General features: G+C 49.3%; 11 protein-coding genes across 11 annotated transcripts; 6 read left to right on the top strand and 5 right to left on the bottom strand.

Moving 5' to 3' along the window:
* Window positions 1-60: 60 nt before the first annotated feature.
* Window positions 61-1909, top strand: FSUBG_3159 (uncharacterized protein; the record flags this gene model as incomplete). The annotated part of the gene is made up of 2 exons (XM_036681010.1): window positions 61-1049; window positions 1096-1909. 2 exons carry the CDS (start codon window positions 61-63, stop codon window positions 1907-1909), a joined length of 1803 nt encoding a protein of 600 aa, XP_036541407.1.
* A 1229-nt stretch (window positions 1910-3138) lies between these two features.
* Window positions 3139-4329, bottom strand: FSUBG_3158 (spt2 chromatin; the record flags this gene model as incomplete). The annotated part of the gene is made up of 1 exon (XM_036681009.1): window positions 3139-4329. The coding sequence occupies one exon, from the start codon at window positions 4327-4329 to the stop codon at window positions 3139-3141; it is 1191 nt and encodes a 396-aa protein (XP_036541406.1).
* Window positions 4330-5208: 879 nt separating this feature from the next.
* Window positions 5209-5594, top strand: FSUBG_3157 (60S acidic ribosomal P2 protein; the record flags this gene model as incomplete). Its single annotated transcript, XM_036681008.1, has 2 exons — window positions 5209-5367; window positions 5421-5594. The coding sequence occupies 2 exons, from the start codon at window positions 5209-5211 to the stop codon at window positions 5592-5594; spliced, it is 333 nt and encodes a 110-aa protein (XP_036541405.1).
* A 1261-nt stretch (window positions 5595-6855) lies between these two features.
* On the bottom strand, window positions 6856-8162 carry FSUBG_3156 (uncharacterized protein; the record flags this gene model as incomplete). The annotated part of the gene is made up of 4 exons (XM_036681007.1): window positions 6856-7048; window positions 7098-7606; window positions 7662-7958; window positions 8013-8162. 4 exons carry the CDS (start codon window positions 8160-8162, stop codon window positions 6856-6858), a joined length of 1149 nt encoding a protein of 382 aa, XP_036541404.1.
* A 3454-nt stretch (window positions 8163-11616) lies between these two features.
* On the bottom strand, window positions 11617-13465 carry FSUBG_3155 (glucosyltransferase; the record flags this gene model as incomplete). Its single annotated transcript, XM_036681006.1, has 2 exons — window positions 11617-13163; window positions 13228-13465. 2 exons carry the CDS (start codon window positions 13463-13465, stop codon window positions 11617-11619), a joined length of 1785 nt encoding a protein of 594 aa, XP_036541403.1.
* A 407-nt stretch (window positions 13466-13872) lies between these two features.
* FSUBG_3154 (pH-response regulator palC) lies at window positions 13873-15361 on the top strand (the record flags this gene model as incomplete). Its single annotated transcript, XM_036681005.1, has 2 exons — window positions 13873-15036; window positions 15086-15361. The coding sequence occupies 2 exons, from the start codon at window positions 13873-13875 to the stop codon at window positions 15359-15361; spliced, it is 1440 nt and encodes a 479-aa protein (XP_036541402.1).
* Window positions 15362-15543: 182 nt separating this feature from the next.
* Window positions 15544-15901, bottom strand: FSUBG_3153 (uncharacterized protein; the record flags this gene model as incomplete). Its single annotated transcript, XM_036681004.1, has 2 exons — window positions 15544-15700; window positions 15762-15901. The coding sequence occupies 2 exons, from the start codon at window positions 15899-15901 to the stop codon at window positions 15544-15546; spliced, it is 297 nt and encodes a 98-aa protein (XP_036541401.1).
* Window positions 15902-17411: 1510 nt separating this feature from the next.
* On the bottom strand, window positions 17412-18370 carry FSUBG_3152 (mitochondrial succinate dehydrogenase subunit B; the record flags this gene model as incomplete). The annotated part of the gene is made up of 3 exons (XM_036681003.1): window positions 17412-17738; window positions 17791-17942; window positions 18013-18370. The coding sequence occupies 3 exons, from the start codon at window positions 18368-18370 to the stop codon at window positions 17412-17414; spliced, it is 837 nt and encodes a 278-aa protein (XP_036541400.1).
* Window positions 18371-19312: 942 nt separating this feature from the next.
* Window positions 19313-20395, top strand: FSUBG_3151 (PTC7-2C phosphatase; the record flags this gene model as incomplete). The annotated part of the gene is made up of 1 exon (XM_036681002.1): window positions 19313-20395. One exon carries the CDS (start codon window positions 19313-19315, stop codon window positions 20393-20395), a length of 1083 nt encoding a protein of 360 aa, XP_036541399.1.
* A 578-nt stretch (window positions 20396-20973) lies between these two features.
* Window positions 20974-22032, top strand: FSUBG_3150 (s-adenosylmethionine mitochondrial carrier; the record flags this gene model as incomplete). The annotated part of the gene is made up of 3 exons (XM_036681001.1): window positions 20974-20991; window positions 21051-21231; window positions 21284-22032. The coding sequence occupies 3 exons, from the start codon at window positions 20974-20976 to the stop codon at window positions 22030-22032; spliced, it is 948 nt and encodes a 315-aa protein (XP_036541398.1).
* Window positions 22033-23385: 1353 nt separating this feature from the next.
* FSUBG_3149 (uncharacterized protein) lies at window positions 23386-24103 on the top strand (the record flags this gene model as incomplete). Its single annotated transcript, XM_036680999.1, has 2 exons — window positions 23386-23831; window positions 23890-24103. 2 exons carry the CDS (start codon window positions 23386-23388, stop codon window positions 24101-24103), a joined length of 660 nt encoding a protein of 219 aa, XP_036541397.1.
* Between the last annotated feature and the right edge of the window lie 542 nt (window positions 24104-24645).

The raw sequence follows: 24645 nt of genomic DNA, 5'->3' as shown, positions 1-24645 counted from the left end.
AATCCTGCCACCTAGGCGTCGACCCCCCTCCGTCTACTGCCATCAACACCTATCTTCACCATGTCAGGTTACGGTTACGGTCCTCCACCTCCGCCGCCACCGCCTTCTTCTGGTGGAACTTCAAGTTATGGGCCACAAGCTCCATCATACCCTCAACATGGCCAAGGTCGAGGAGGGCATCACGGACGAGGACGCGGTGGCCATTACAATGGCGGCCGTGGAGACTACCATGGCTCCCCTCAAGGCCATTATGAGTACAATGGCCAGCCATATCCTCCCCATCACAACCCGCCCCCCTACGGTGCCGCGCATCCTCCTGCAGGAAGCTACGCTCCGCAGCCTCAATGGGGGCCAGAGCATGGGCATCCTCCTCATGGGCACCCGCAAGGTTCTATGCCTCCAGGCAATTACCATCCCAACTATCCTGCCCAGCCATACCCTCCCTCCCAATACCCTCAACAGCCACCTTACGGTGCTCCACAGGCGTATCCTTACCAAGGGCCACCTCCCCCAAACCAGGCCCAGTGGAGTGGTGCTGGACAGCCCCCAGGAGGCCCTTATAGCAACGGGAGAGGGCGCGGCGGTTACAATGACCGCAACGGTCCAAAGCCCCCGTTAAATGGTCCCGTGCGACCTGGCTATGAGCATGAAGCCATGCCACCAGCTAATGGCTATGGTCAACCTTATCCTCATGACCCACGAGCAGTTCATTACCCTCCTCCTCAGTATCCGGCATACCCTGGCCCCCCTCTGCCCCCTGGTCATCATCAGGACGGCTACTACGGCCACAACAACCGCCGCGGTAGAGGAGGCTTTCGTGACGGGAACACTCGAGGTCGCGGAGGTCACCATGGAAATGACAAGTCACGTCACCAGAAACATGGAAACAACGACTCTGCTCATCACAAATCCGAAACCCCAACTTTGGGAAAGAAGAAGAAGCGCAAGACCAACACTCTCGGTCTTACCCCTGGTATGGATTCGGAGTCTGAAGATGACGAAGGTGAGGAGAAGGTTTTGACGGACCTGATCGGACAAGAAACACTCAAGTAAGTACTAGTAGCTCTTCCGTTATAATATTGCTAACAATTACAGTGTGAAAGATGTTGCCTCTTTCCTAGCGGAGAGAAAGAAGCATTTCCCCACCAAGGCTCGTGTAGAAGCCAAGAAGACTGCCGAGTTGGCACAGAATGGCGAAGACAAGGCCTCGTCGCTAGAAAAACAAGCCGACAAACTCAGACGACAGTTGCGCAAAGTTGAGTCGTCGATCAAGCGAAAGCGAGAACAGGGTGACGAAGGTGACGAGATGCGAGACCCATCAGAGGAGTCATCAGATGACGAGCCAGAAGTTATGTCTACTCGTGCCCATGTTGCTCCTCCGCCTCCTCCGCCGGCCAAGAAAGCCGACGTATCCAAGCACTGCAAATATTATTCCACTGGTGGTACATGCGGCAAGAAGGGCAAGTGCCGCTTCGTCCATGATCCTGAAGTCCGTGAAGCAGCCATGAAGGATCGTGAGGCCAACAATGGACGGCTCACCATTCAGCAACGTTTGATTCTCAACGACAAGGAGCAAGAAGATCTTACTGTCCTTCAGTCAATCCAGTATCTTCGCAAAAAGGGACTCATGCAGCCTGAGGAGTCTGAGGTCAAAAAGGAGACACATGCAGTCAAGGCTGACCTACCGGCCCATCCGCCTCCTTCAAGCCTTCTTCCTGCTGCATCGGCGTCACTTCCCCCTCCACCTATCAAGCGAGAGCCTAACTTGCCTCGTCATAACGCACCTCCATCCATCATCCCTAGTGCCAACGGTAGCAGCACTCAGGGAGTCAAACCATATCAAGGATGGAACCTGAGGCCTTATGGAAGCACTGGTGGGAAGTCGTCCAAGAGTGACGACCTCCCTTGATCAACTTATGTCACGGTGCTGGCCCGATATTGTCTTGATCGATATCTGGCCCGCCAGATTGTGACTTGGTACCCCTTATAAGGATAGTTGTCCTGGCCTGGAATTACATTTCCTTATATACTGTGTATAAGTATAACAGCCGATTATTAACGTCGAGCTTACTGTGGGTTGTCTGCACCTTTTTCACGCACCCAAACGATGTCAGGTTGTCTCAACAGAGTTCAAGAGCATGGCTATATCAGTGGCGAGCTTCACTGAAGATTGTTTACCGTATCTGTTAGGACGTTCCCGGGGTGCATTGCTTTTGGATTGGACTGGGAAATGAGGCGTTATTTAATCAGTCAAGGGCATTAATGGCGTCTAAACTTTAGACTTCTTGGGGTCGGAAAATATATATTTCATGCTTCTGTCTTGCGCATTGCCCAGCCAGTCTTTCTCAACATAAACAATTAATGTACCCATAGACATCGCAAAGTTGTGGCTCTCATGGTTACACACGACCAATGTTCCCACTGTTGCAGTAAAGTAATGGCCTAGAAGATATCGATGGTTACGCGAGTGCGCTGTACTCTTTGAGTTTGTGCTAATGGCGTAGTGATAGAATGAGCAACCGAGGTTTCAACAACACCGGAGTCGTAAGAGACAGGTCACGTTAAAACAGAAAATCTTGCTTATATAAGGATGTAGTGGGAATCGTGAGATTTAACAATTACTTCTAGACAACGATGTCATTGTGAAGCGTTGTCTACATATATCCATCTCTGTCTACAGTGCATCGACTTCGCCATGCTATGACTAAAAAAAAGGCTCCAATGATTTCGTCCACTTCTTGTCTTTAATCCATCCTCATCGCCAGTGTCCTTTGCCAAAACCATGCAAACCACCCTCGAATGAAGACGTAACAAAGGGAAATAAAATGGGGGAGGAAAGATGACAACTCCGTCGCTAATGTAACCCCTGAACCAAAAACAATCGGAAGCAAAGTGCAAAATGGTGAAGTTGTGAAGATGTGGTGAAAAAGTCAAGCTCATGAAACGTCCCTTGCTAACAAACTCCTCGACCGTTGCTTGCGTGTGAAGAAATCTCGAGTAAAGAAGGATGGCGCAGATATCCAAAGCTGGGTGAAGGATGGTAATGTCCGATGTGATGGGAGTAAGCTCCAAGCACGATAGGCCCAGCTGAGGTGAGCGGCCAAATAGATGGCACAAGTAGACGTCGAGATGTTCCCATCAACGCCGACCACGCATGGCTTCCAAGGCCTGTCGCTTACGAGCCTCTTTCTCGGCCTTGAGTTGCTTCTCGAGCCGCTCTTCTTTAAGATCTTCGATCTTGGCAAGTCGCTCTGCTTGCCGCTCTTCGTCGTCGATATCATCCATGCCCGCCTCCATATCTGAAGAACCATCGGAAGCATAATCATATCGTGGACCACCGTCATCTTCTTCGTCGTCATAGTCAATAAAATCATCCAGGTCCTCGTCATAATCGTCTTCAAATCGTGACTTTGAACGTGATGGACGAGGAGCTCGCGGGGCACTGAGTAATGCGCCACCACGAGGGGTTTCCTTCTTCTTCTTGCCGGCGTCACCTCCTGGTCTGGGTCTGGCAGTGCCCGTATAACCAGTCGTAGCCATGGCGGCCTTCTTCACCTTCTTGGTTTCTTCCTCAGGGGGTGCGGCTCTACCTGATGACTTGCTGCCGGCCATCTTGCCACGTTCTGCCTTTGACGGAGGCAAGGGCTTTCCATTACGCGGATCCCTTCCGGTTCCAGAGACAGGTGCGCCATTCCGTTGAGCTGGCCTTTGACCTGGTTTCGCTGTACCGGAGTAGCCTGAGTGAGCAGGTGGTGGGCGTTGCTTCATATTTTTGGCTGCTCGAGGATCTACCTTTACAGGTGGTTCCTCCTTGACCTTCTTCAACGCACCACCTTCAACCTTCTTGTGTTGGATCTTGCCAACTTGCCCCATCGATTGCTGGGCCTTCTGAGCCCGAGCAAGAATCTCAGCAAAAGACCCCTTCTTCGGCGGTGCTGAAGATGCGCTAGCAGGACCCGGTGACGGTCTGCTGGGGGCAACAGGCTTGGAGACCCTGTTACCCCCATTCATGGGTTTGGACGACAAGACCGAAGGTTTACTAGTGCCATTCGAGGGGTTCGAGGGTCGTTGTGAGGGTATCGATCTATCGGCGGGTCGTGATGGGAGATTGGGTCTTGAGACAGCAGTAGGGGATTGTATCGATCGTGGCGCCACGGTACTGGATAATGTGGTCACTCGAGGTGCCTTTGAAATACTCGATCGAGGATCATCGTCGGCCTTCCTCTTGGGCAACGTGTTGGATCGGACCAGGCCCTGTTTCGGGGGTACGGAAGATGCCTCATCACCACCACTGATCTGGGCGAGGAGGTCTCCAATCTTGAAAGCCATGGTCAACTTTTTCCTGATACTCACGAAGTTTGCCTCCGGGGAGTTACTCACCGGCATCGCGTCGTTAATGTAGTAAAAAAAAACTTAAAAATATCAGTTGACTAGAGTCCTCAAAGACAGAGAGGAACAAGTAGCCTCAGGCGTGGATTGTGAGTCATTGAGCGGCTGGCAAAAGCTTGTTCACTCGGTCTGTCGTCAGGCACTTTTTTTGACGTCGTTAAACTCTCGAGTTTAAGACTTTCTGGTGATAAGAGGCGCAGAGTCGATAGAAGGGCTATTCGTGGTCGTATTTGCTCGAAAATCTCATCAAATACGCCTGAAATACAGGCGATCACGAAACAAAAGAAGAGGAAAACACACAGTTAGTGAAGAGCAAAGAATCAGTCAACAGCCAACTTTATGGGCGAGGCCATGGAATAAGGAAAGCGCCACAGGCCGAACGCAGTCACGTGGGGATGTGGTATCTGTGGCGGTGCGACCAACGGATCCGGCGCTTGTCTTGTTCCGATCTTCCCCCGCCATGACCTACCCTCAAGGTTCAGGTGCTTTCGGCGTGAGTCCTGCCCAAAAAACCCCGCCACACGTGACCCCGAGGTCTCGCCAAAGTATTGGTTCCCACAGGATCAAAAATCGCCTTTAGCTTTCACGGGATCGCGAACTTTTCTACTTTTTGTCACACCGAACAACCTCACCACCGAACTCGAAGGTTTCAGTCTCCGCCCAACTTGCGGTTAAAGTGATTGATTTCTCGTGTTCTCTTCCGACTTCAGATGTAAGTATATAACTGTGCCCCCCCCCTGGCCTGGACTTGACAAGTTGCAACATCTTTTCAACAAGAACTTTTTTCTAATCTCTTTTGATTCAGAAACCACTATCAAAATGAAGCACCTCGCAGCTTACCTTCTTCTCGGCCTTGGAGGCAACACCTCCCCCTCTGCCGCCGATGTCAAGACCGTTCTCGAGTCTGTTGGCATTGAGGCTGACGACGAGCGCCTCAACACCCTGATCTCCGAGCTCAAGGGCAAGGACATCCAGGAGGTAAGACTCGATAATAATCACTGTGCGACTGTATTGTACTAACAATCATACAGCTCATTGCTGAGGGCTCTGAGAAGCTCGCTTCCGTTCCCTCCGGCGGCGCTGGTGGTGCCGCCGCTGGTGGTGCTGCTGCCGCTGGCGGTGCCGCTGAGGAGGCCAAGGAGGAGGAGAAGGAAGAGGAGAAGGAGGAGTCCGACGAGGATATGGGCTTCGGTCTCTTCGACTAAGCGATCTCTATCTAAAGATCTGCACGGTTACGCCCCCTCACGAATTTCGAAGTTGCTACGCACGGGTTGTTCACCAGTTCTTACGTGTCACTGGCGTGGATGGATTGGCCACTCATGCCTGGATTGGGTCTCTGTAAAAATGAGATAAATGCGGTCTATGAAAATTAAAAAGGCGGTTCGGCTCTTCGAAAACTTGTTCCACTGTGAAAGATCTTCCTCGTGTCTTGGTGCCTCGTCATGTCTAGGTGACGCCACACCAACTGGTTCTAATTAGGGTTTCTGGCATGCCACACTTTGTCAAGCATGACTGTTCGGTCTCACGGCGTGTGGCATCACAGAACTTACCCTATGACTGATGATGATATAGAAATGATTCTCATTTCTTTGGCCAGCTCCTGTGGAAGTAAAACCTTGAGGCCTTGGTTTAGGGGCTCAACGACGATGAGCGAAGCAACCTCCCAAGTTCATTGTAAAGTTTCGTCAGTACCATATTTTACCGCCTCCCTCACCCTCAAATTTACTGGCCTTTTTCAAGCAGTCAGTTGTTTCTGAGTAACATTGGCGTGCTTGGGTCAAACTGCATTGATCATTGCTCGACCATGTGGTGTTAGGCGATGTCCGTAGTGTGCAAACATGATGAGTTTCATCAGTCAATTACGACCCGGAACAAGTTGTCAAGCCTTTTCTGTGTTCTCATATGACCTCAGCGGCTCAAGTCTCTCCTGTGCCCTCTTCATCCGATGATGAGATTGAGCTTGGCCGTCAAGGATCTGAGACTAGGCATTCTAGGCATTGACCTCAGCGAGTTTCAGCACCGACTGCGAATTCTGTGTTGTCTCGAGTCATTCTTGTAGTGTGTGAATCAATTCCACGTCATGCAAGTCTTTGTTTCTGGCAGGTTTTGATGGGGTTTGACGTCTATGGCTGGTGCCTTTAGATCTTGAATTTGGTACATTTTAATAAACTCATATAGTAAAATAACTTATTGTTTTATAGTACTAACAAGCTATAATTGCGAATGGCTGATTCCAAGTCAAGGGTATGAAGTTTGAGATATCCCTAAGCCATCCGCAAGATTAAAGATCTCTGATATCGTAAAGTATAAGTGAGTTTAAGCAAACACAAAAATCGCATCATCACAAAATGCTTTCCCTACAGAACTCCCGTGTAACATGACACTCCCGTTGAACGCCTCTTTATAGTGATTCGCATACACCGTAATATGTACGACCTGCCTTGTTGGATTTCGTATACGTGACAACTATTTCGTGGGACGGTATCCCTGCTCATCCCCGTTCCATGAGAATCCCCTTCCGTCATTGTTGTTGTTGTACGCGGGCAGAGGAGAATGGTTGGGGTCTGGAGATCCAGGAAGTTCCACGGGGGCGATTTGCTCGTGAGGCTTGGGAGTTGTAGCGGGAGAAGCGGCCATAGGTGGTTGGTGGTAACCCTCGCTGTAAAGAGTTAGAATACGCAGATGAGAGTCGGACTCGAGAAACTTACTGGTATGAAATAGGGGTTCCATCTTGAGCGACCATGCCTGGGTGTGTTCCATAGGGAATGGAGTGGTGAGGGCTGAGAGGAGGGCTCTGGCCGTAAGGAGCAGCCACAAGGCCAGGGCTCTTCTGAGCAGCCCAGGGATCGGCGACACTTGGGTGAGGAGAATAAGGGTTCTCGACGACGGGAGGAGCAGGAGGAACACTGTTGCGGAAACTCTTGCGATAGGCCTTGTCGAAGCCACCTCGTCGTCCACAGAGATAGAGAAGAGCACCGGCGAGGAGAAGGACAGCAGCACCACCGACGGCAATACCAGCAATGGCTCCAGTAGAGAGAGACTTCTTGCCGCTTCCGCTGCTCTCGTCATCATCTGCATCACTATTGTCGGCGGTCGGTTCAGACGTTGCGCCACTAGAAGTTGACTCTCCCTCCTTTGGCCAAGGGTCTCCAGGTCGTAGTTGCACGTCGACGTCCTCTGCGTTCTTAAGCCACCCTTCAATTGTCTCATTATTGGACTGTTGAGTTTATGTTAGTTTATGGGTGCCATGTATGCGAGAGTGTAGGTCTTACAGGGTTCACGACACCCATCATCTTCCACTTGGAGCACGACTCTGGAGCTCCGCAGTAGAAGAAGAAGGGATCAGTGTTGTTTACACGAACTCGGTATCGTGGGCCATCGTCAGTGATGGCCTGAACCTTTTGAGTACCACTTGAGAACCCCTGGCGGTTCACTCCGATATACTCGTATGGGATACATGGGTTGTCATAGTCTCCTCGAATAACCCAGTGGTCAGTGGGATAGAAGCGCCATTCAATAATATCACCAACATCGGCCTTGACCTCGTTTGGGGTGAACTTGTGACCGGACTGTATACTAATTAGCATTGATGTGTCTGTATTGTAGCCATGATGTCAACTTACTGCTCCAACATTGACAGTGTGTGTTACAGCCTCTCCAGATGAAGTTCCTGTGGAAGACTCCTCGGCTGTTGCTGTAGGTTCGTCTGTTGTTGTCTGAGCCCAGGCTGTAGCGAGAGCCGCTGTGAGGACTAGCAATGACTTTGAAACCATTTTGAATTAGTTAACACTGAGGAACAGCTTGGGTAGAGCAAGCCAGGTTTCTAAGGTCAAGAATGAAAGTGACGACGAAACAAAACAGAAACAAAACGAGAGAAAGAGGAGGAGGAGAAACGAGGCGGGAGGAGCTGAGTAATGAAGAGAGAAATGTCACAGTCCACGACAGACGGGAACGGTAACTCTCGTCCCTTTTACCTTGCCGTTGTACCACGGCGAACCCATAGGGCAGTACATGACATGACAGGGGAGGGGGATGGATGATATTGAAGGAGGCAGGGCTAGACAAAGACGGGATAAGGAGGGCTGACAACAGACAGCTCGAGCATCTCTTGGCTTCGGGTCAAAAGACTAGGGGATGGGGATGGGGATGGGGGGCCAAGGCCTTGAGAGTGAGTTTCTGGGGGCTGAGTGAATGCACAGCTCTGCTTCGCTGCTTCGGTTCAGCACACCATTTGTTTCTATCAGTGGATCTGCTCTGCTCTAACTATGAGTTCCCGTATCTACGTATATGGGCCTGTCTTGTTGGTGGAGGAGGAGGAGGAAGAGGATGCATGGGTTAGTTAGAGGTGAACAAAGGAGCCAAGATGGCCAAAGCCCGCTCACTTTTCTCGTCTGTCTCTCTCGGCGATCCCACTAGGTAACTCAGCCCTGTTCAGATTAAGATGAGTATCACGAAGCATTGGTTTTTTGCTGTCTTTTGGTTCCTTTGCTCGAGTTACTGAAACTCGTACTGTATAGTTATGTGTAGTCGTGATCTCGGGCTTTGTTAGTTTCAAGATAGAGTTGGCCACTACCTACCTATGCTTAAGCCTAGACTTAAAAGTCTCCCACCAACCAACCACTAGGTACCTACAATCAAAGTACAGTACTCTGCTCTACGTACTGTACTGTACTATCCACTGCAGCACAGTAGAAAAGTCTTTCTCTCTCAAAGGATTTTCCTAATCTCCACTGTCAGCTTATTATTCTGTGCTGTGCTGGACTGTCGAACAAGGTTCCCTACCGTACCGACACAGTCAGCACTATCCAAGGATTATATGTAGGGATGTTCTATATCCGACCAGTCAGCACCAGCCTCAACTAATAAGCAGCAATTTGAGGTTGCATTTTTGCTGGGCTTATTAGTATCCATGGCCATGCCAAGCGCTGCAGCAACGGACACTAACTTGGTTATTTTGGGGCCCAAGATTTCAACCTCACCTCTTCTCTCTCCCTTGCAGTTGGAGCTGCATATGCAACTGCAACTCCATAACAAAGGCTGAGCAACACGGCCGAGGCTTGCTTGTTTCTTTCGCTCTCTTTCGGAGCTGTTGGCCCATTGTGGGTTAACCCAAGTTTGACTACATATTCCTGGCCACTCCGCAATTTGCCATGAAAATCATCCATCTCAGCCTTATACACCAGAGACTCACCATCTAGTACTAACTATGTATGCTAGATTGTACTGTACAGGCCGCGGGAGGATCAATGAAACACTTGTTTACCCAGCAATGACACGTTGCGTTTCTCTTGGCTTGGTTGATCAAACTGGGACTTTACTTTGGGGTCTGTCTATCTATCCTCACATCACCATGTTTATAACCAAAGTGCCACTCCTAAATATGAAAGATCGGTTGATGCAGGGCAAGGATTATATTTAATATCCTTGCCCTGCAAATCCGTCTCTCGTCCCTCGGGTCTCTTCCACGCGTTCTACCAAGTCCGTCCCTCGCTCTCAGCTCTGTCTCACTCGTCAATCATATATATCTCGTCATCTCGGCCAAAACTTGGGACTTACATTATCTAATGATTCGCTTGTGAACGAGAACAACTCCATGATAAGTTATCCTGCATAAAATCTTACTCGACAAGATTCTTCTCCACCAATAGACATCGGGTAGGTCCTCGGTCATTGGTATATGATCCAGATCAGCAATCTCCTCACCTGATTCATTTGGCCCCCAATAGCTCTTCTCCTCCCCCAAGCATGCAACCTCACCCCCCAACTTGTTTTGCCTCGTGGGTCAGAGAACCAAGAGTCTTGAATCTTGCCTTACCTCACACGCTTCCAGAATCAGCATCTTATTCCCGACCTTGCAGACTTGAAAGTGCATGCGTCCATCGTATTCCGATATGACCAACCCTTGGCTTTCTAGAACTGATTACCAAGACTGACACTGATGATGAGGCAAAGTAGAATGTGAGATTCTGAATGCACGACTCCCAGCTTCCCCAAGAGACCTAGTGTCAGCAAAGATCTGCAAACAACTCGACCAGGCTCTCAAATCGGATCAAACCCCAGTTAGAAGCACATGTATATTTCACGCATCTGGTAGCTTGAACACTTGGCGAAGTCCGCTCCAGGCCTTCCAGCCTCTAATGCCATGAATATGGTCATTCTCTGAGGCTCATGGTGAACAATCTCTGCCGTGGCAATGACAGGCTCTCGGTGGCAATGCAGCAGCAAGATCTAAGCATATTACCATCCTTCATCATGGCCTGGAACTTACCTGGTCACTTCATCTCTAATACGAAGAAGGATGAGGCCGTGTTCTCAGGCATCAAAGTGCCATTCTCCAAGCCCAGCGTAGTCTCGGTGTCGAAACCATGATGATCCATGACTGCGCCTTGAACGGGAGTCGCATTCATCCCAACAACTCCTTCATCTGCCGTACTCGAGATTCAAGCCCCTTCTCAAATCCTTCTTTTGCCTAGAATGTCACGTTGGAACGGTTCCTGCAGCCTGTACCAGCAAGAAAATATCAGCAGTCCTTGATAATTCACAATCAGCCCAAGATCTTCTGTATTCGATGTCAAGATGAATTATCTTTGTTATCTTTCTATGATCCTCTGATCTCATAGTTATCCACAGATCTTGTCGTCACTGGACGGGAGAACAATACTTTTGGGTAACATCTCAGCTTATGTGCTATCTTAGAAGTCTGACCAAGACATACAACGCTCTTATCCAGTCATTTAGCCGAGGTCTTTTCTGCATATAAGTACAATTCGCAATCCTCCTCGATATTTGAGAGGCCAAGAGTTATGTCAATTTGACAAGATTTTATTGCTCCTTGGGTGGTTGTGCTATCTCACTAGAAATAGTGTCGGCTGTGTCTACCTTTAAGCTGCCAAGTCAATGACGGAGTGAGAATGTGTTCATTGCTGTCATCGCCAGTGTCCAACGAGTTGAGTCGTGTGTAAGCATTCTATCAGTCGACAACCAATATTGCTCTTCGACCTTGGTCAGCCACGATTGCCATGGCTCTCTGGAGTTGCTGCCCAAACACAACGCAGATTATTCCAATAGACGAGATGGGATGTCGAAAGAGTTACACCCATTAACGAATAGCCTGGCACAGAGTAGGACACAAGTTGAACAAGCCCATTCTAGCAGTTTGAACAACACTGAAGAAATAACGCCAAATCACAATCGTATTGAAATCTATTATCGACCAAAAAAACCTCTCTACAAGGTCTTGCTCTTTTTATCCTTCTTACTTGTTGAGCCTCCAGGTAGTAGGTCGCTCTCTTGAATGAGCTTGAAGAAGCACCAAACATAACAGATAATGAAACCTGCAGCACCAATTCCAACATTTGCCACGACCCATAGGTCGGGCTTATCAGCAGGAGGTGTTACAAATGTGTCAAGAACATGCCACGCACCCATGGCGGCATAGAACAGCAGATGCAATAATGCTGTGCACCATTGCAACCAGGCAGCTTGACCTTCTTGGAAGTAGGCGCTCAAAGAGGTCGGTGGGAGACCCAGCAGGTAGGACCAGAGGAGGGTCAAAACCGCATATGGAACTCTCAGGTCAACCCGTTTGAGCAAGGGGAACATAGTCCAGACTCCCAAGAGGTTGGCAAAGCCCACCCAAGCTCGTGTGTCTTTGTTCAACCCGTGCTTTCCAGCCAGAAGCAAGGTCATGGGCATTAATGGAAGCAAGACACTCTTCTCATGCACTTGGTAGCTGAACAAGAAGAACCCCCAAGCTGTGGCAGCAAATGCCAAAGGTAGTGTGGACTTTCGTGGTCGCAGGAAGAGGATAATGTTAGGTGGGATAATCGAACCAAGAGTAGCACCAAGAGCCGCTTTTTGGAGTAGGGCCGTTGGCCACTGTCGGAGCTTTATAACGACATTGGCGGCACACCAAAAGTTGGCGACCTTGTCCTCAAACAGGCCACGCGCGAATGGGAAGACACGGTGGACCATCTGAACCAACTGTTCCACAATAGGCCAGTAAAAGGCTTTGGTGTCTAGAATTTCAACTAGCTGAGGAAATAGCGGGAGTGAAGGAGAATCCTTGGAATCTCCGTGAGCATCGATGCCCTGGCTCTTGTCGTAGAGTGTACCAAGAACCAGAGGCAGGATTAGGATAGCAAAGGAAACAGCTGTCACAAGGGCGATTCCAAAGAGCCTAGTAAAGTTAAGTCGAGGGTAGACGCAGCGGCCGAGAAGGTAGGAGAAGACGCTGAAGGCATAATACAGAGCCATCTGCTTGAAACCCAGCGCGCCGACGAAGAAGACAGCAGCCCACTTGTAGCGTTCAGCCAGCATACTCGACATGCTCGCCATGACAAATCCGAGCATAACGGTGTTGTACTGGAAGTGAACATGGTCGATAAGAATGGTGGCAGGCTGCATTAGAATCGCGACGAGCGCAAGCCACGCTGTCCAGTTGGTAACCCCTTGCAGTCTGCTATATCGTCGCACGAAGACAATGGCGGCTGGGATGTAGATGAGGTACTCCGAGATGATGACTGTTGTCCTCATGAAGATCTTGAGGTTGGGGTCCTGGTTTCCTCGAGAGGTGAAGAGCGCAAACCACGAGGGATCGATGAGAGAGCCAATCTTGCCCAGAAGCCAGCTGTGGTAGGCCGTCAGGGGAGGATAGTCGAGACCCCACCATTGAAGATCGTGGAAATACCATTGCGATATGGGAAGTTGTGTCGTGACCTCCATCCAATGCCGCTGCGCTTCGTAGTCTCCAAACATGGGCGGTTTGCTGAACCCTGCAAATCATGCTCCTCGTTAGCGAAAGGTGTCATGATGGTCAAGTCGAGCGGCCATCCTTACCAGAATATCCCCACAGACCAGCAGCCCATCGAAAAAGACCAACTACCATGAGAATCACAGGTAGAACTTCCCATTGCGACAAAGAAGTCCGCGCAGGCCACAGAAACGCTGCGAGAGGGAACGCGGGCGCCCGTACCAGGGCTTCTGTGCGAGGGGCATTGTCGCTGCCGCCATTGCCAGGTTTCTTGGTATTAGCCTTGCGACGAGGCTTGTGCGGTGACGGAGAAGGACCAGCCATTGTCACCTCGAGATAGCGAGAGTCGTCATTAACAAGAGTGGTTCGGTTGATGAAGGAGGAGGAGAGAGCGTGCGTGGAGCTGGTAGCTCTAACTAGATGGAATCCAATGCGACCCCGGAAATTTTGGTGGAGCTTCAATTGTAGGCAGAGCATCGGCCGAACCCCGGAGCCAGGAGAGGGCAGAGACGTCACTTGAGCAGTGCGTAAACAACTGATATGCGCACAGTACAGTACAGTCAGTACCTGATGGTGATATCGTCAGGCCTGGGCCTGGACCAAGAGCTTGGCAAAAGAAATTGAACTCAAAACTTGATCTTCACTCTTTTCTTTTCTTTTCTTTCCTTTCTGCTACTGCAAATTTCTCTATATTCAACCTCAGAGTGAGGTCTCCCTTCTCTTAACTCGAAATGCCGTTCCCTTTCATTCTCCCGACGACTTCGGCTTTCTCATTCTCATCAAGCTTCAGTTCCGAGTCTCATCCTTCACTGCCCCTCAACGCCAGCACATATCGTGGGGTAGTTCGAGATGCCCTGAAAAAGCACAAGAGACTTCCCCCAAGCTCTCAGGTCTCAAATCTAAACACAGTCATTTCCAGCGTCAATGGCTACATCCCGTACTTGCTAGCAGTGGACGACGGTCTAAGTAACAAGGGTCTGGCTGTCGTTACGCAAAAGACGCCCCCAGCTATCGAATGGAGACCAACTTTATCTGGCGAAGTCGTCCCAGGACGTGAGAGGGCCAGAGTCAAGATTTCATCTTTAGAACATGAAATCGCCTTTGTACTTTCGACTCTGGGCTTCTCTCATGTTCTGACAGCCCGAGCTGCCTTACAACCACTTTATTCAACCAGTAGCGAGTTTCTGGGCGCCCAAGAGCGAACAAATGCAGTCACGGCCGCAACGAAATGTCTCCTCGAAGCTGCTTCTGTGTATGATTATCTCGCAGGTCGAGGAGAGCATGCTACAGCTAACCCTCCATGTCCCGATGTTGCTCCCGGAACAGCTCGAGCCTTGTGTTCTCTAGCATTGGCCGAAGCTACGTTACTAGCCGTTCTGAAAGACGATCCCTATCCAGCAATAGTCGCTCAGGACCGGAACAAGAACGACAAGGAGTGGATGTTCAAGGCCCCTGAGATTCCAAAAGTTCGCGCCCATCTTTATGCCCGACTGTGTTTAGCAGCCTCAGAACATGCAGCCAAAGCATCATCTCTATGCAGCACAGCAGGTTCTGGTTCGCACAAGATCAACAGTGCTCTTTTGAAATATCTAGAAGATCTTCGCCGAACATGTCGAGCCCGCGCTTGTCGTTTCTTTGGAATCGACGCCGAGATAGGTGGCCAGGTTGCAGACGGCATTGGGTGGGTTCGTGCCGGCTTATCAGAGCTAGGTATTGAAATCAAAGACAACAACAAGAAGGGACTAAGCTTTAGTCGATTAAAGAAAGATTTCACAGAAAAGCGCGAAGATCGACGTGTGGATAAGGAGTCTGCATGGGGAAGTGATGCTGGTAAGATGGAGGAGATTCGAGTACTAGAGATGCTCGATGTTAAGTGGAACAAAGTGAATGATACGGTAAGCTCTGTATCAATAATACCATGTTATTATCTAACGTCTGTGCCAGATGAACACACAAGCAATACCTCCCATCAACACACTCCTCAGCAAGATGCCGTCAGGGCGAGAGATTCATACACTCAAGCCCTACGAGGTGCCCTCACTGGACAGGGATATTCTCGAGGCCATGCGCGCACCGCCTGAAGACGATGATACATATGTCGATGACCTAAGTTCAGATGACGATGTCAAGCGTGGACCTTCAGCGCCAGTTGGTGCGTTCCCAGGAACGGTAGATGACTATTCACGAAGTCCAAGCACACCGGGCAATGCCTACTACTAGTTTTGTGAGAGATATAGGTAGTTTAGAGTAGAAAGTGTCGTATAACTGGATTAATAACAATCTTGAATGCCTAGGAAAGGATATCATCCTGAAAGATACAGCTTTCCAATGTCGAACAGTTCCATCGTTCCATCGCCAAACTCCTGCCATCTCAAGCCAAATCGGGTACAGTAGCATCCCGTTTACAAAGTTGAGTTCGCGACGGACTCAGGAGTTGGCGTGATAAGAGTAACGGCAATGTCTGGAGTAATAGGGGTGAGGGTGGGTGTAGTCATTGGTGTGCTAGGAGTGCATGGCGGTGGTGTAGGATACAGCTCAGGGGAGCAAATAGGATAGCATCTGGTAAATTAGTAACTGGAATATTCTATGTTGGTATATGTTTGTCGTTGGCTTAACTTACGCTCCGTACATGACACCACAGTCATTAATAGCATCCACGCAAAGGGTGGGACAGGCACTTGTGGTGGTGTTAGTGCTGAAGGGCACCGCGGCAGCAAGGCCAACGATAGCGGAAGCGGTGATGACAGTTTTGAATAACATGATGGGGTTTTATGTAGGTAGTTTGTGAAGATGTGAAGACTGAGGTCTGAGTTGTGGATGTTGATGTTGAGGTCAAGGTTTGTCTTTGGCTATGGGTAGGAGTTACCAGACTTTATACTTATTCAGCCCTTACCATAGAAATGAGAGTTTTCCTCTGGAAGAACCAAATACTCAAATTCATACCAACATTACCTAACTTTACTATTCACTTCAAACTAGGCATCATGTCTAGGACACAGTTCGGTATTCCGCAAGCCAGCAGCTGTTGTGAGACATGATGGCAATCTTCAACATGTGCAACGTAACCGTGGGGGCAAAAGTTGAGGACATCTTTAAATCAAGCACCAAACACCAAGATGCTGGCGTTTTTCCGAAACATAAAGTCTTGCTCACAAGAAATGAACGTCGGAAACATACCAGCAAGCTCATGCACTTGACTGCCGCCTGTCATGCCAGATGGTCTTGACGAGAATGACTGTGGTTCCCTGCTCAATAAAAGGATCTTTTGATGCAGTGAGGTTGATCACTGTTGTGATGACTCTTAATAACACCTCAAAATTCAGGTTCACAGTAGTACACATGTCAACCGACCGGAAGTAAAGTTGGATTCAGACGAGCTCCTGGTTATTATAGTCACGATTCAGGTCTGCAAATTCTCCGAAGCCACATACTGAGTATCCTGGTATCTAACTCAATCCACTTGGTCGAAATACACTTTTGAATAAAGTTGCTCCATCATTAAAAAGCCACTATAAACCGTCCCGAAGCCACTCTGCAGGTACTGTACACTGCTTCAATCAACCCCCTACTCCGATTCATGTGAATACTGCCGCTTTTCTCATCCTTGTGAGGTAACGGAAGGTGTCTCGTAGCACTGTTTGTTGATCACGTCGGGTATGTCGATCATTATGTATCAGCAATCGCTGTCTTGATGCCGTAGACTTGTGTTGTAGAAGTGATGAGAACGCCAAGAGCTCGATGTTTATTGTTTCGACTCGCAACTCGAGGCTTAAGGGCAAATTGAAAAGCATCGACGCTCAGCACGGCCCTCTCTCGAAGACAATTAAGCAGGGGCTCGATGGGCGATTGCAACTGAGGCAGCCAGGGCGGAGGGTCAGGATCGCAGTTGTCGGGCAATTCTCCGAATTCTTATGTCTCAACTGGTCTGTATACGGCGCTCTATCTCAAACACGGGCAAGCTTTTCGAAGCACTCGAGGACGGCATCGTAAGGTCGAGAGTGGCGAGCGTAGCTATAGTCAGTTTACAGAATCATACCCGAGCGAACACAAGACGATAACAGTACAGGAACCAGGGGTGAACGATCAAGAAAATAATATTGCCAAGTTTGCTATAGAACACAGCGTGGAACTCCCATCCATAGCCTATACACAGGGTTAAAGTCCTAATAATCTCATGCGCAGATTTTGCTCTGCGACAACCCTTTAAATGCTTCGCTTCTCCCTCCAATCGTCACATCGTTTTCGCGACATATTCGTGGTTCTTGTGAATCTAGTTGCCGAAAGCCATCTGCTTCTTGATCTCGGCAATGGCCTTACCAGGGTTAAGACCCTTGGGGCAGGCTCGTGTGCAGTTAAGGATAGTGTGGCAACGGTACAGGCTCATCGAGTTCTCGAGGTTGTTCTTTCGCTCGGCGGTGCGCTCGTCACGAGAGTCGGCGAGCCATCGGTAAGACTGGAGAAGGATAGCGGGGCCAAGGTACTCCTCAGAGTTCCACCAGTAAGATGGGCATGAGGTAGAGCAGCAGGCGCAGAGAATGCACTCGTAGAGACCGTCGAGCTTACGGCGGTCCTCCTTGGTCTGTCGGTACTCCTTGCCCTGAGAATTGGTTAGTAAATGTAAGCTTCCGCAAGTGAGAAAGGGGTCGTACATCTTCGGCAGGGGTATCACGCTGAAGGTAGGGCTTGATGCTCTTGTACTGCTTGTAGAAATGTGTCAAATCAGGGACAAGGTCCTTGACGACATAGGTGTGAGGAAGAGGGTAGATCTTGACGTCGGAAGCAGCCTCGGTGGGAATTCGGCCTGATAATACGTTAGCACTTGAATTTCCGACATGATTTACCGCATGCGACCCGGGTGAAGTGGTACATACACAAGCAAGCAAGAGTGTTCTGTCCGTTGATGTTCATAGCGCAGCTACCGCAGATACCCTCACGGCAACTTCGTCGGAAGGTCAGAGTAGGGTCGAGCTCGTTCTTGATTCGGATGAGGGCATCGAGAATCATAGGTCCAGTCTTGTTAAGGTCCAGAGTGTAGGTCTGAAGACGAGGCTTCTCGCTGGGGGTATCGGGGTTCCATCGGTAGATTTGGAAAGACTTGAGGTTGGCATTGGAGTCCTTAGGAGGCTCGCTGACTGAGGCCATAGAGCGAGTGAAGACAGCACCAGGTCGGAAAGCAGCTGTCCTTGAGAAGGCTCCGACGAGTCGGGAAGAAGATCGAAGAGCAGCCATCTTGTCGAATAATCGAATCGAGGAAGTACAATTGCGATTGGGACCGGAGGAGAAGGACAGTCAAACTTCGCAATGTTTAGTTGGAGCTGTGGTCAGACAATTGACAGGAAAGAAATGCCGTGCAATCTCCTCCGATAGAGTTGAATTGTCTATTCGCAAAGGGTGGCGTATCGAGGATTCTCGTCGTCATGTATTGGGTTGGCAGACCTTCCTCGGTTATTGCAGTTTACACTGGGACCTACGGATGGCCTCTGGCCAATCACAAATTTGCGATTGTCAACTTCGGCTTCGCTGGTCTCGGAATCGGCAGGAACAGCGCTCGTGAAACCACGTGACCTGCCTTCCTGGCGGATATAGATCGCGGATCAACAGCGGGTATCAATAATTGCGGAGATGAGATTCCGGGAAAATATTGGAGATACATGCAGTGGCTTTGAACCATGCACCGCCTCCTTTTGTCTTGCATGTGTGGCTTGCCTCTTTGTTCCGAGGAATTGGTTACCTATTGTGAAAGGATATCCATTGGAGGGGCTTTGCTTGGCCAGTCAAGATTAGATAACAACTTGGTAAATCGGCACTCAACAACTTTGTTTCTCCGTTCACGATCCCACTTCTCTCATGACACCAATTTTTCTCTCTTACGATCTCCTTGGCAAAGATGATTTCTCTATAATTTCTATCAAGGTTTTATCGTCTCCAATATTTTAATCCTCCTCCGATCCTCGCTCCGACTCGTCACTATTCGCATTGATTTTCGTCTCTGGACGATCCACTTTCTAGCCCTCCATGGCTACACCCTACAATCGACTTGCTACGGCTTCATTGCGAACGCTTGCTAAGGGTTGGTCGCATTGCCCGTACAACACTCAACAGCTCTCAATTCTAACTGTACCAGCTCCGACGCAATCCTGCTCCCGACTCCGTACTCATCCTCACGTCGCAATGAGTTCGTGCCATCGCTCCAGACTCTACTCCACCTCCACCGATGCTCCTCGATTCTCTTACCATGTCGCATCCTCCTTCATTGCCAAGGACAGGCCATACGACCCCTCCACTCACGTCTTCCACTTCAACCCATACAATCGCATTCAACCCCCTCGAAACCGACGACCTTCCGCTCGACCCGAATCTGGACACGATGCCTTCTTCGTCAGCCGGATCAACGACTCCGGGTCAGTAGCCTTTGGCGTTGCTGATGGTGTTGGGGGCTGGGTAGATTCCGGTGTCGACCCCGCTGATTTCTCACACGGATTTTGCGATTATATGGCATTGGCTGCCCACGAACACCAGACTGGCTCAGGGCCTCCCTTGACAGCAAGACAATTGATGCAGAAGGGGTACGAAGCAATCTGCAACGACAACAGCCTACGCGCTGGCGGAAGCACAGCATGTGTGGCTATTGCTGGAGCAGATGGAAACTTGGAGGTTGCGAACCTTGGTGATTCCGGCTTCTTACAACTTCGACTCAATGGAGTTCACACATATTCCGAACCCCAAACACACGCCTTCAATACTCCTTTCCAACTATCTCTCGTACCTCCCAGCGTTGCTGCTCGCATGGCAGCGTTTGGTGGTGCTCAGCTCAGCGACCTTCCCAGGGATGCTGACGTTACCCAACACGCGCTCCGTCACGGCGATATTCTTATTCTTGCGACCGACGGTGTTCTAGACAATCTCTTTAACCAAGATATTCTACGAATCGCCAGTCGAGTTCTGGTATCTTCAGGCGCCTGGGTAATGACTGATGCTGGTGGTGTGCACGTTGCGGATTCGCTAGAGCCTCTGGTTGAGTTCCCTGAAGCTTCCGAAGGCAAACGAACCGCTACACTCCAGAGCGCACTCGCTACGGAAATCGTGACAGCCGCCAAGCGAGCCAGCGTCAACACAAAACTTGATGGGCCATTCGCCAAGGAGGTCCATAAATACTACCCCCAAGAAAACTGGCATGGCGGGAAAGTCGATGATATTTGTGTTGTGGTAGCAGTAGTTAACGAGACGACCCCCGCTGTAAAGAGCAAGCTATGATTTGCTTTGTCATTCGATTTACGGCGCGATTTTATGATAGAGCAGAGGACATCTTATAAAGACGGGAACGCAAGCATTTTGGTGATTTATTATCTTGGGACGTTTTGGAGTCATTAAGTCACATAGACGACAGGGGAAGCGCCGGCTTGCTTGAATCATGGGGTTGTATATGGGCTGGCGTCAAAGAGATGGGATCATATACATTCTTAATTCTAAAAGTAGTTCTGATTTATATAATCTGACTTGAGTTATCAGAGAAGATGAGTGAGATGCTGAACTCGATATGGAATTATCCTTATGATAAATTGACTTGCTTATGGCTTATGACAAGGAGGCAATCCAATTCTATATCAAAACTACATATAGTAAAGTGTTTCATCGACGCTATTTTACGTCTTCTCACATGCTGTGAGCTCAAAATGGTTCAATGATGAGTTGAAGTGCAGGGTAACCCGAGAGTGGATATAAGCACACAACCATGACATCACCAGCTCATGGTGTAGGAGAGCCCATATTTCGCTACCAACCTGAAAGAAATTCACCATCACGATGCATGCAGTAGACGTCTGAGGCAAATCATGTCAGACATATATATTGTGAGACTGGCTAAGTAATCAAAGTTCTGATCATGATACACTTACTTACACACTTATAGGCTGGTGCTATTGCAGCATTTACAGTGGATGTCTTGGTCTACCCTCTCGATACCATCAAGACTCGCCTGCAAAGTCAAGATTACCTCAAGACATACTCGGACAGCTCGAAAAAGAACATATGGGCTGTACGAGGACTCTACCAGGGCATTGGAAGTGTAGTTCTGGCTACGCTTCCAGCAGGTGTGTATTGGAAGACGGAATATGAGGAATTGCTGGCTCACACAATTCACAGCGGGTTTATTCTTCTCGACATATGAGAGTGCCAAACGCATCATCGGCAATGCGACGCCATTACCACAACCCTTGGTCCACTCAGCAGCCTCAGGGGTCGCAGAGATGGCATCCTGTTTAGTCCTCGCACCAGCAGAGGTCATCAAGCAAAATGCTCAGATGTTACAAAATGATAGTCATGGGGCTGGACGATCTGGATCTTCCACCTCCATGCAAGCATTCCGTCAGCTGGCCGGTGATGGAGTATCACGTCGCCTTTTTACAGGCTACACAGCACTCGTCGCACGAAATTTACCATTCACAGCTCTTCAATTTCCTATATTCGAGCATGTGCGAGCAACATATTGGAAATCGCGAGGCTCCGGAACTTCGGAGCCTGGGATGATCGAGACGGGGCTCGCTACGGGTTTAAGTGCCGGAAGTGCTGGGTCAATAGCTGCTTTCATAACGACACCAAGTGATGTCGTCAAGACGAGGATGATGTTGAGCGCCGGAAACCAGAGCGAGAATTCGACACAAGGCCAGAGCGAAGTCGCAGCCAAGATGGAGGGTAAGCAACCAAAGAAGGGGGCGTGGACTGTCTCGAAGGAGGTTTACCAAGAGAAGGGAGTGCGGGGATTCTTCCGGGGTGCGGCTCTGCGATCCGGGTGGACGATGCTAGGGAGTGGACTCTATCTGGGGTCGTATGAGATGGCCAAAGTTTGGTTGAGAAGGGGAAAGACAGATGTGGAGGATGATGGTCCGTTCTGATGGTGTGCGATGTAAGTTGTGATAGACCAATTAGACATTCGATCATATTTTCCAGCGATTTATGTATCAGTTGACTGATACAAAGACCCCAAAGGATAATATCACATAATTACAATAATTATGGTATTGTACAATGATCAACGAGCACGATCGTAGATCGGATGTCGACATCCCCGTGGCTTCTGACGTCTTTAGAGAGCTATGTGCGACAATCCGAGGGAGTCTCGTAATCCAGTGAATTCATTCGACAATGCCAGATTATATCTTCCACAGGGCTAGACTGTAACCAGAGGGGCAGATCATGCATTCTAATCATGTTGCTTCAAAAAAAAAAAAAGCTTGCAAACGAAGCTTCTTAGAACTTTAAGAGTTGACTTTAATTGGGAGTTTACGGCATGCTTCTTGGAATTCAGTGCGTAGATCAACTATCTAACTAGCAACTACCAACAAAGAGTTATTCTTGTCAAGTGTTCGGCTGACCTCGAGTATGGAGTATTGTATCTGTATGGTGTCGTAGTAATTCAAGATGGTCGGTTGGGTCGTACCGTCGGCCATTTTCTTTTAGCGCCAATCGCAGGCACATGTCATTGCAGTTTGGCCTGCGTTAGTCTCACGTCCGTGTTATCAAGGACCCCTGGTTACACAAAAGTATAATTCCTTCTTTGTTCCGACTCTCCGCCTTGTCCTTCCATGGATGCCCGAGACCGGTGAAATAGTTGAAGAAGCGTTCTTATGGCGGTGAAGGAAGGATCTCGCTCATCACTTGTAGCCCATCCCTGTATTTCATCATGATTTGGCGAGAAGTCGCCATAGATACATGTCTCTGATACGCGAGATTCCGGATCTCTCAGAGACAACGAGAATTCCGGTGTACATCGTTATTCTGCAAAGCCGTTTGTAGTATTCCTCTAGCAAATACGAGCTGCAGAGTTCTCCGACTTTTCAGATAGCACGCCTGGCTGACTCGGTCAACAAGTCTTGACCGGTCTAGTTCGAGGAGTGCCATTTTTGAGACGCCCGACCATCCGCACTAACAAGTAAGTAACTTCGAAAACTACCGGCAGAAACACCCTTTGATAGTCTTCACCGACCCACATGTGTAACGGTCGTCGTCCGGCTCGAATGGTGTCATTTGAGCACGTTATTCAAGGCTTGATTGCCTAAGAGGTTGTAAAGACGTATCGAATGCTATAAATTGCCAATGACTCGCTGTCGCCGCCGCGGCGCCCTGACTCGTAGTTCCATATATTCCCTTCCCATCTTCTGCCATTGTGTGTCGAGATCCAAACCACTTCGCTCTGTCTTGACTGCGCACATAGTATTCAACTACACAGCGAACTCAAATAACCCACAATGGCGACTGCGGATGTGCAAAAAGCTCCTGCATCCTCACTCGACGTATTCTCCAAAACAGCTGCCGAAGTCGAAGTGAGAGAAATCAGCCCGGAACTCGCAGCCAACCACCGATATCTTATCCAGTCACCATACACGGAACATGAGCATTTGCTTGACCTCGACACTCTTGACAACGAAAATGAGCTCCTCGCACGAGCCCTGACTCACTTCCGAGTTCTTCGCGACGACTATGCGACAGCCCCATATACAGAATCCTTCAACTGGCCAGAGGTGATCGAAGAAGTAAAGCGTCTTGCGGTTGAATCTGGAAAGCCATTCAAAGAAACGTCTTTCTATATCGTGGCATTCCGATCACGAATCAAGAAGGAGACCGAATATGCTGACCTCGGCGTTCTTGACAAGGGGGCACATGCTGAGGCTGTTGCGAGTGGTGGATTCCTGAAGTAAGTTGGAAGTGCATCTTCCGCATAGGTCCATTGAATTGACACTTGACACGAACAGATACTGGTTTGGAGAACCCGATTCAGAATTGGCCAACTTGGCGACTTGTGTCTGGCGTTCACGGGAAGATGCTAAGAAGGGTGGTACAGGCCCAGCTCATCGCAAGGCCGCTGGAGCAACTCGCTCCTTGTACGCATTCTGGAAGATTGATCAACATCGACTTATCATCCGCGACAATGCCGAGAGCTGGGAGATTACCCCCTGGCAGGATTAGACGACAAGGTTTGAGACTTCTGAAACCTTTTGTTCGGGGGGCTTATGAGGCGTTGGGTGTCGGTTTTTAGGATTTAGAGAAACACGGAAACAGAAAAGAATGGCGTTTGCTCGGGGGGAAAGGATGATTTGCTCTGAAAACGAGTTAGACGGTAGAATGATAAACGAGATAAAACAATAATTAGATTTTAGATTGCTCGAGATATTCTAGCTGATGGCATTGAAGGCTTGTAGAACGTTGAGAACGAGGGCAATTTGCCGCAGCTCAGAACGGACCGCGAAAAGACGCATATGAGAGACAAAGTACACATCCATTCCGTATCATGATAGCGAGCGTAATTTCGGCAAGTTAGAGTAAATAAGGCATCTTTTGTGGCCGCCGTATGCTTGACCTGGTGGTGATAAACGAAGATCGTAGGTCGGCTCGTAACGTCAATCGCGGGATATATAATCTGCCGCAACTCACCGCCTAGACATCCCACAGCCCACAAATGAGTACACGAACGAAAAGTTTCGATATTCCCACCTTCAGAGCCCCGAAGC

The sequence above is a fragment of the Fusarium subglutinans genome, assembly GCF_013396075.1.
Source record: "Fusarium subglutinans strain NRRL 66333 chromosome Unknown NRRL66333_c0000027, whole genome shotgun sequence".
Taxonomy (NCBI): Eukaryota; Fungi; Ascomycota; class Sordariomycetes; order Hypocreales; family Nectriaceae; genus Fusarium; species Fusarium subglutinans.
The sequence above is the reverse complement of the archived record's forward strand: the minus strand, read 5'-3'. Positions and strand labels throughout refer to the sequence as shown.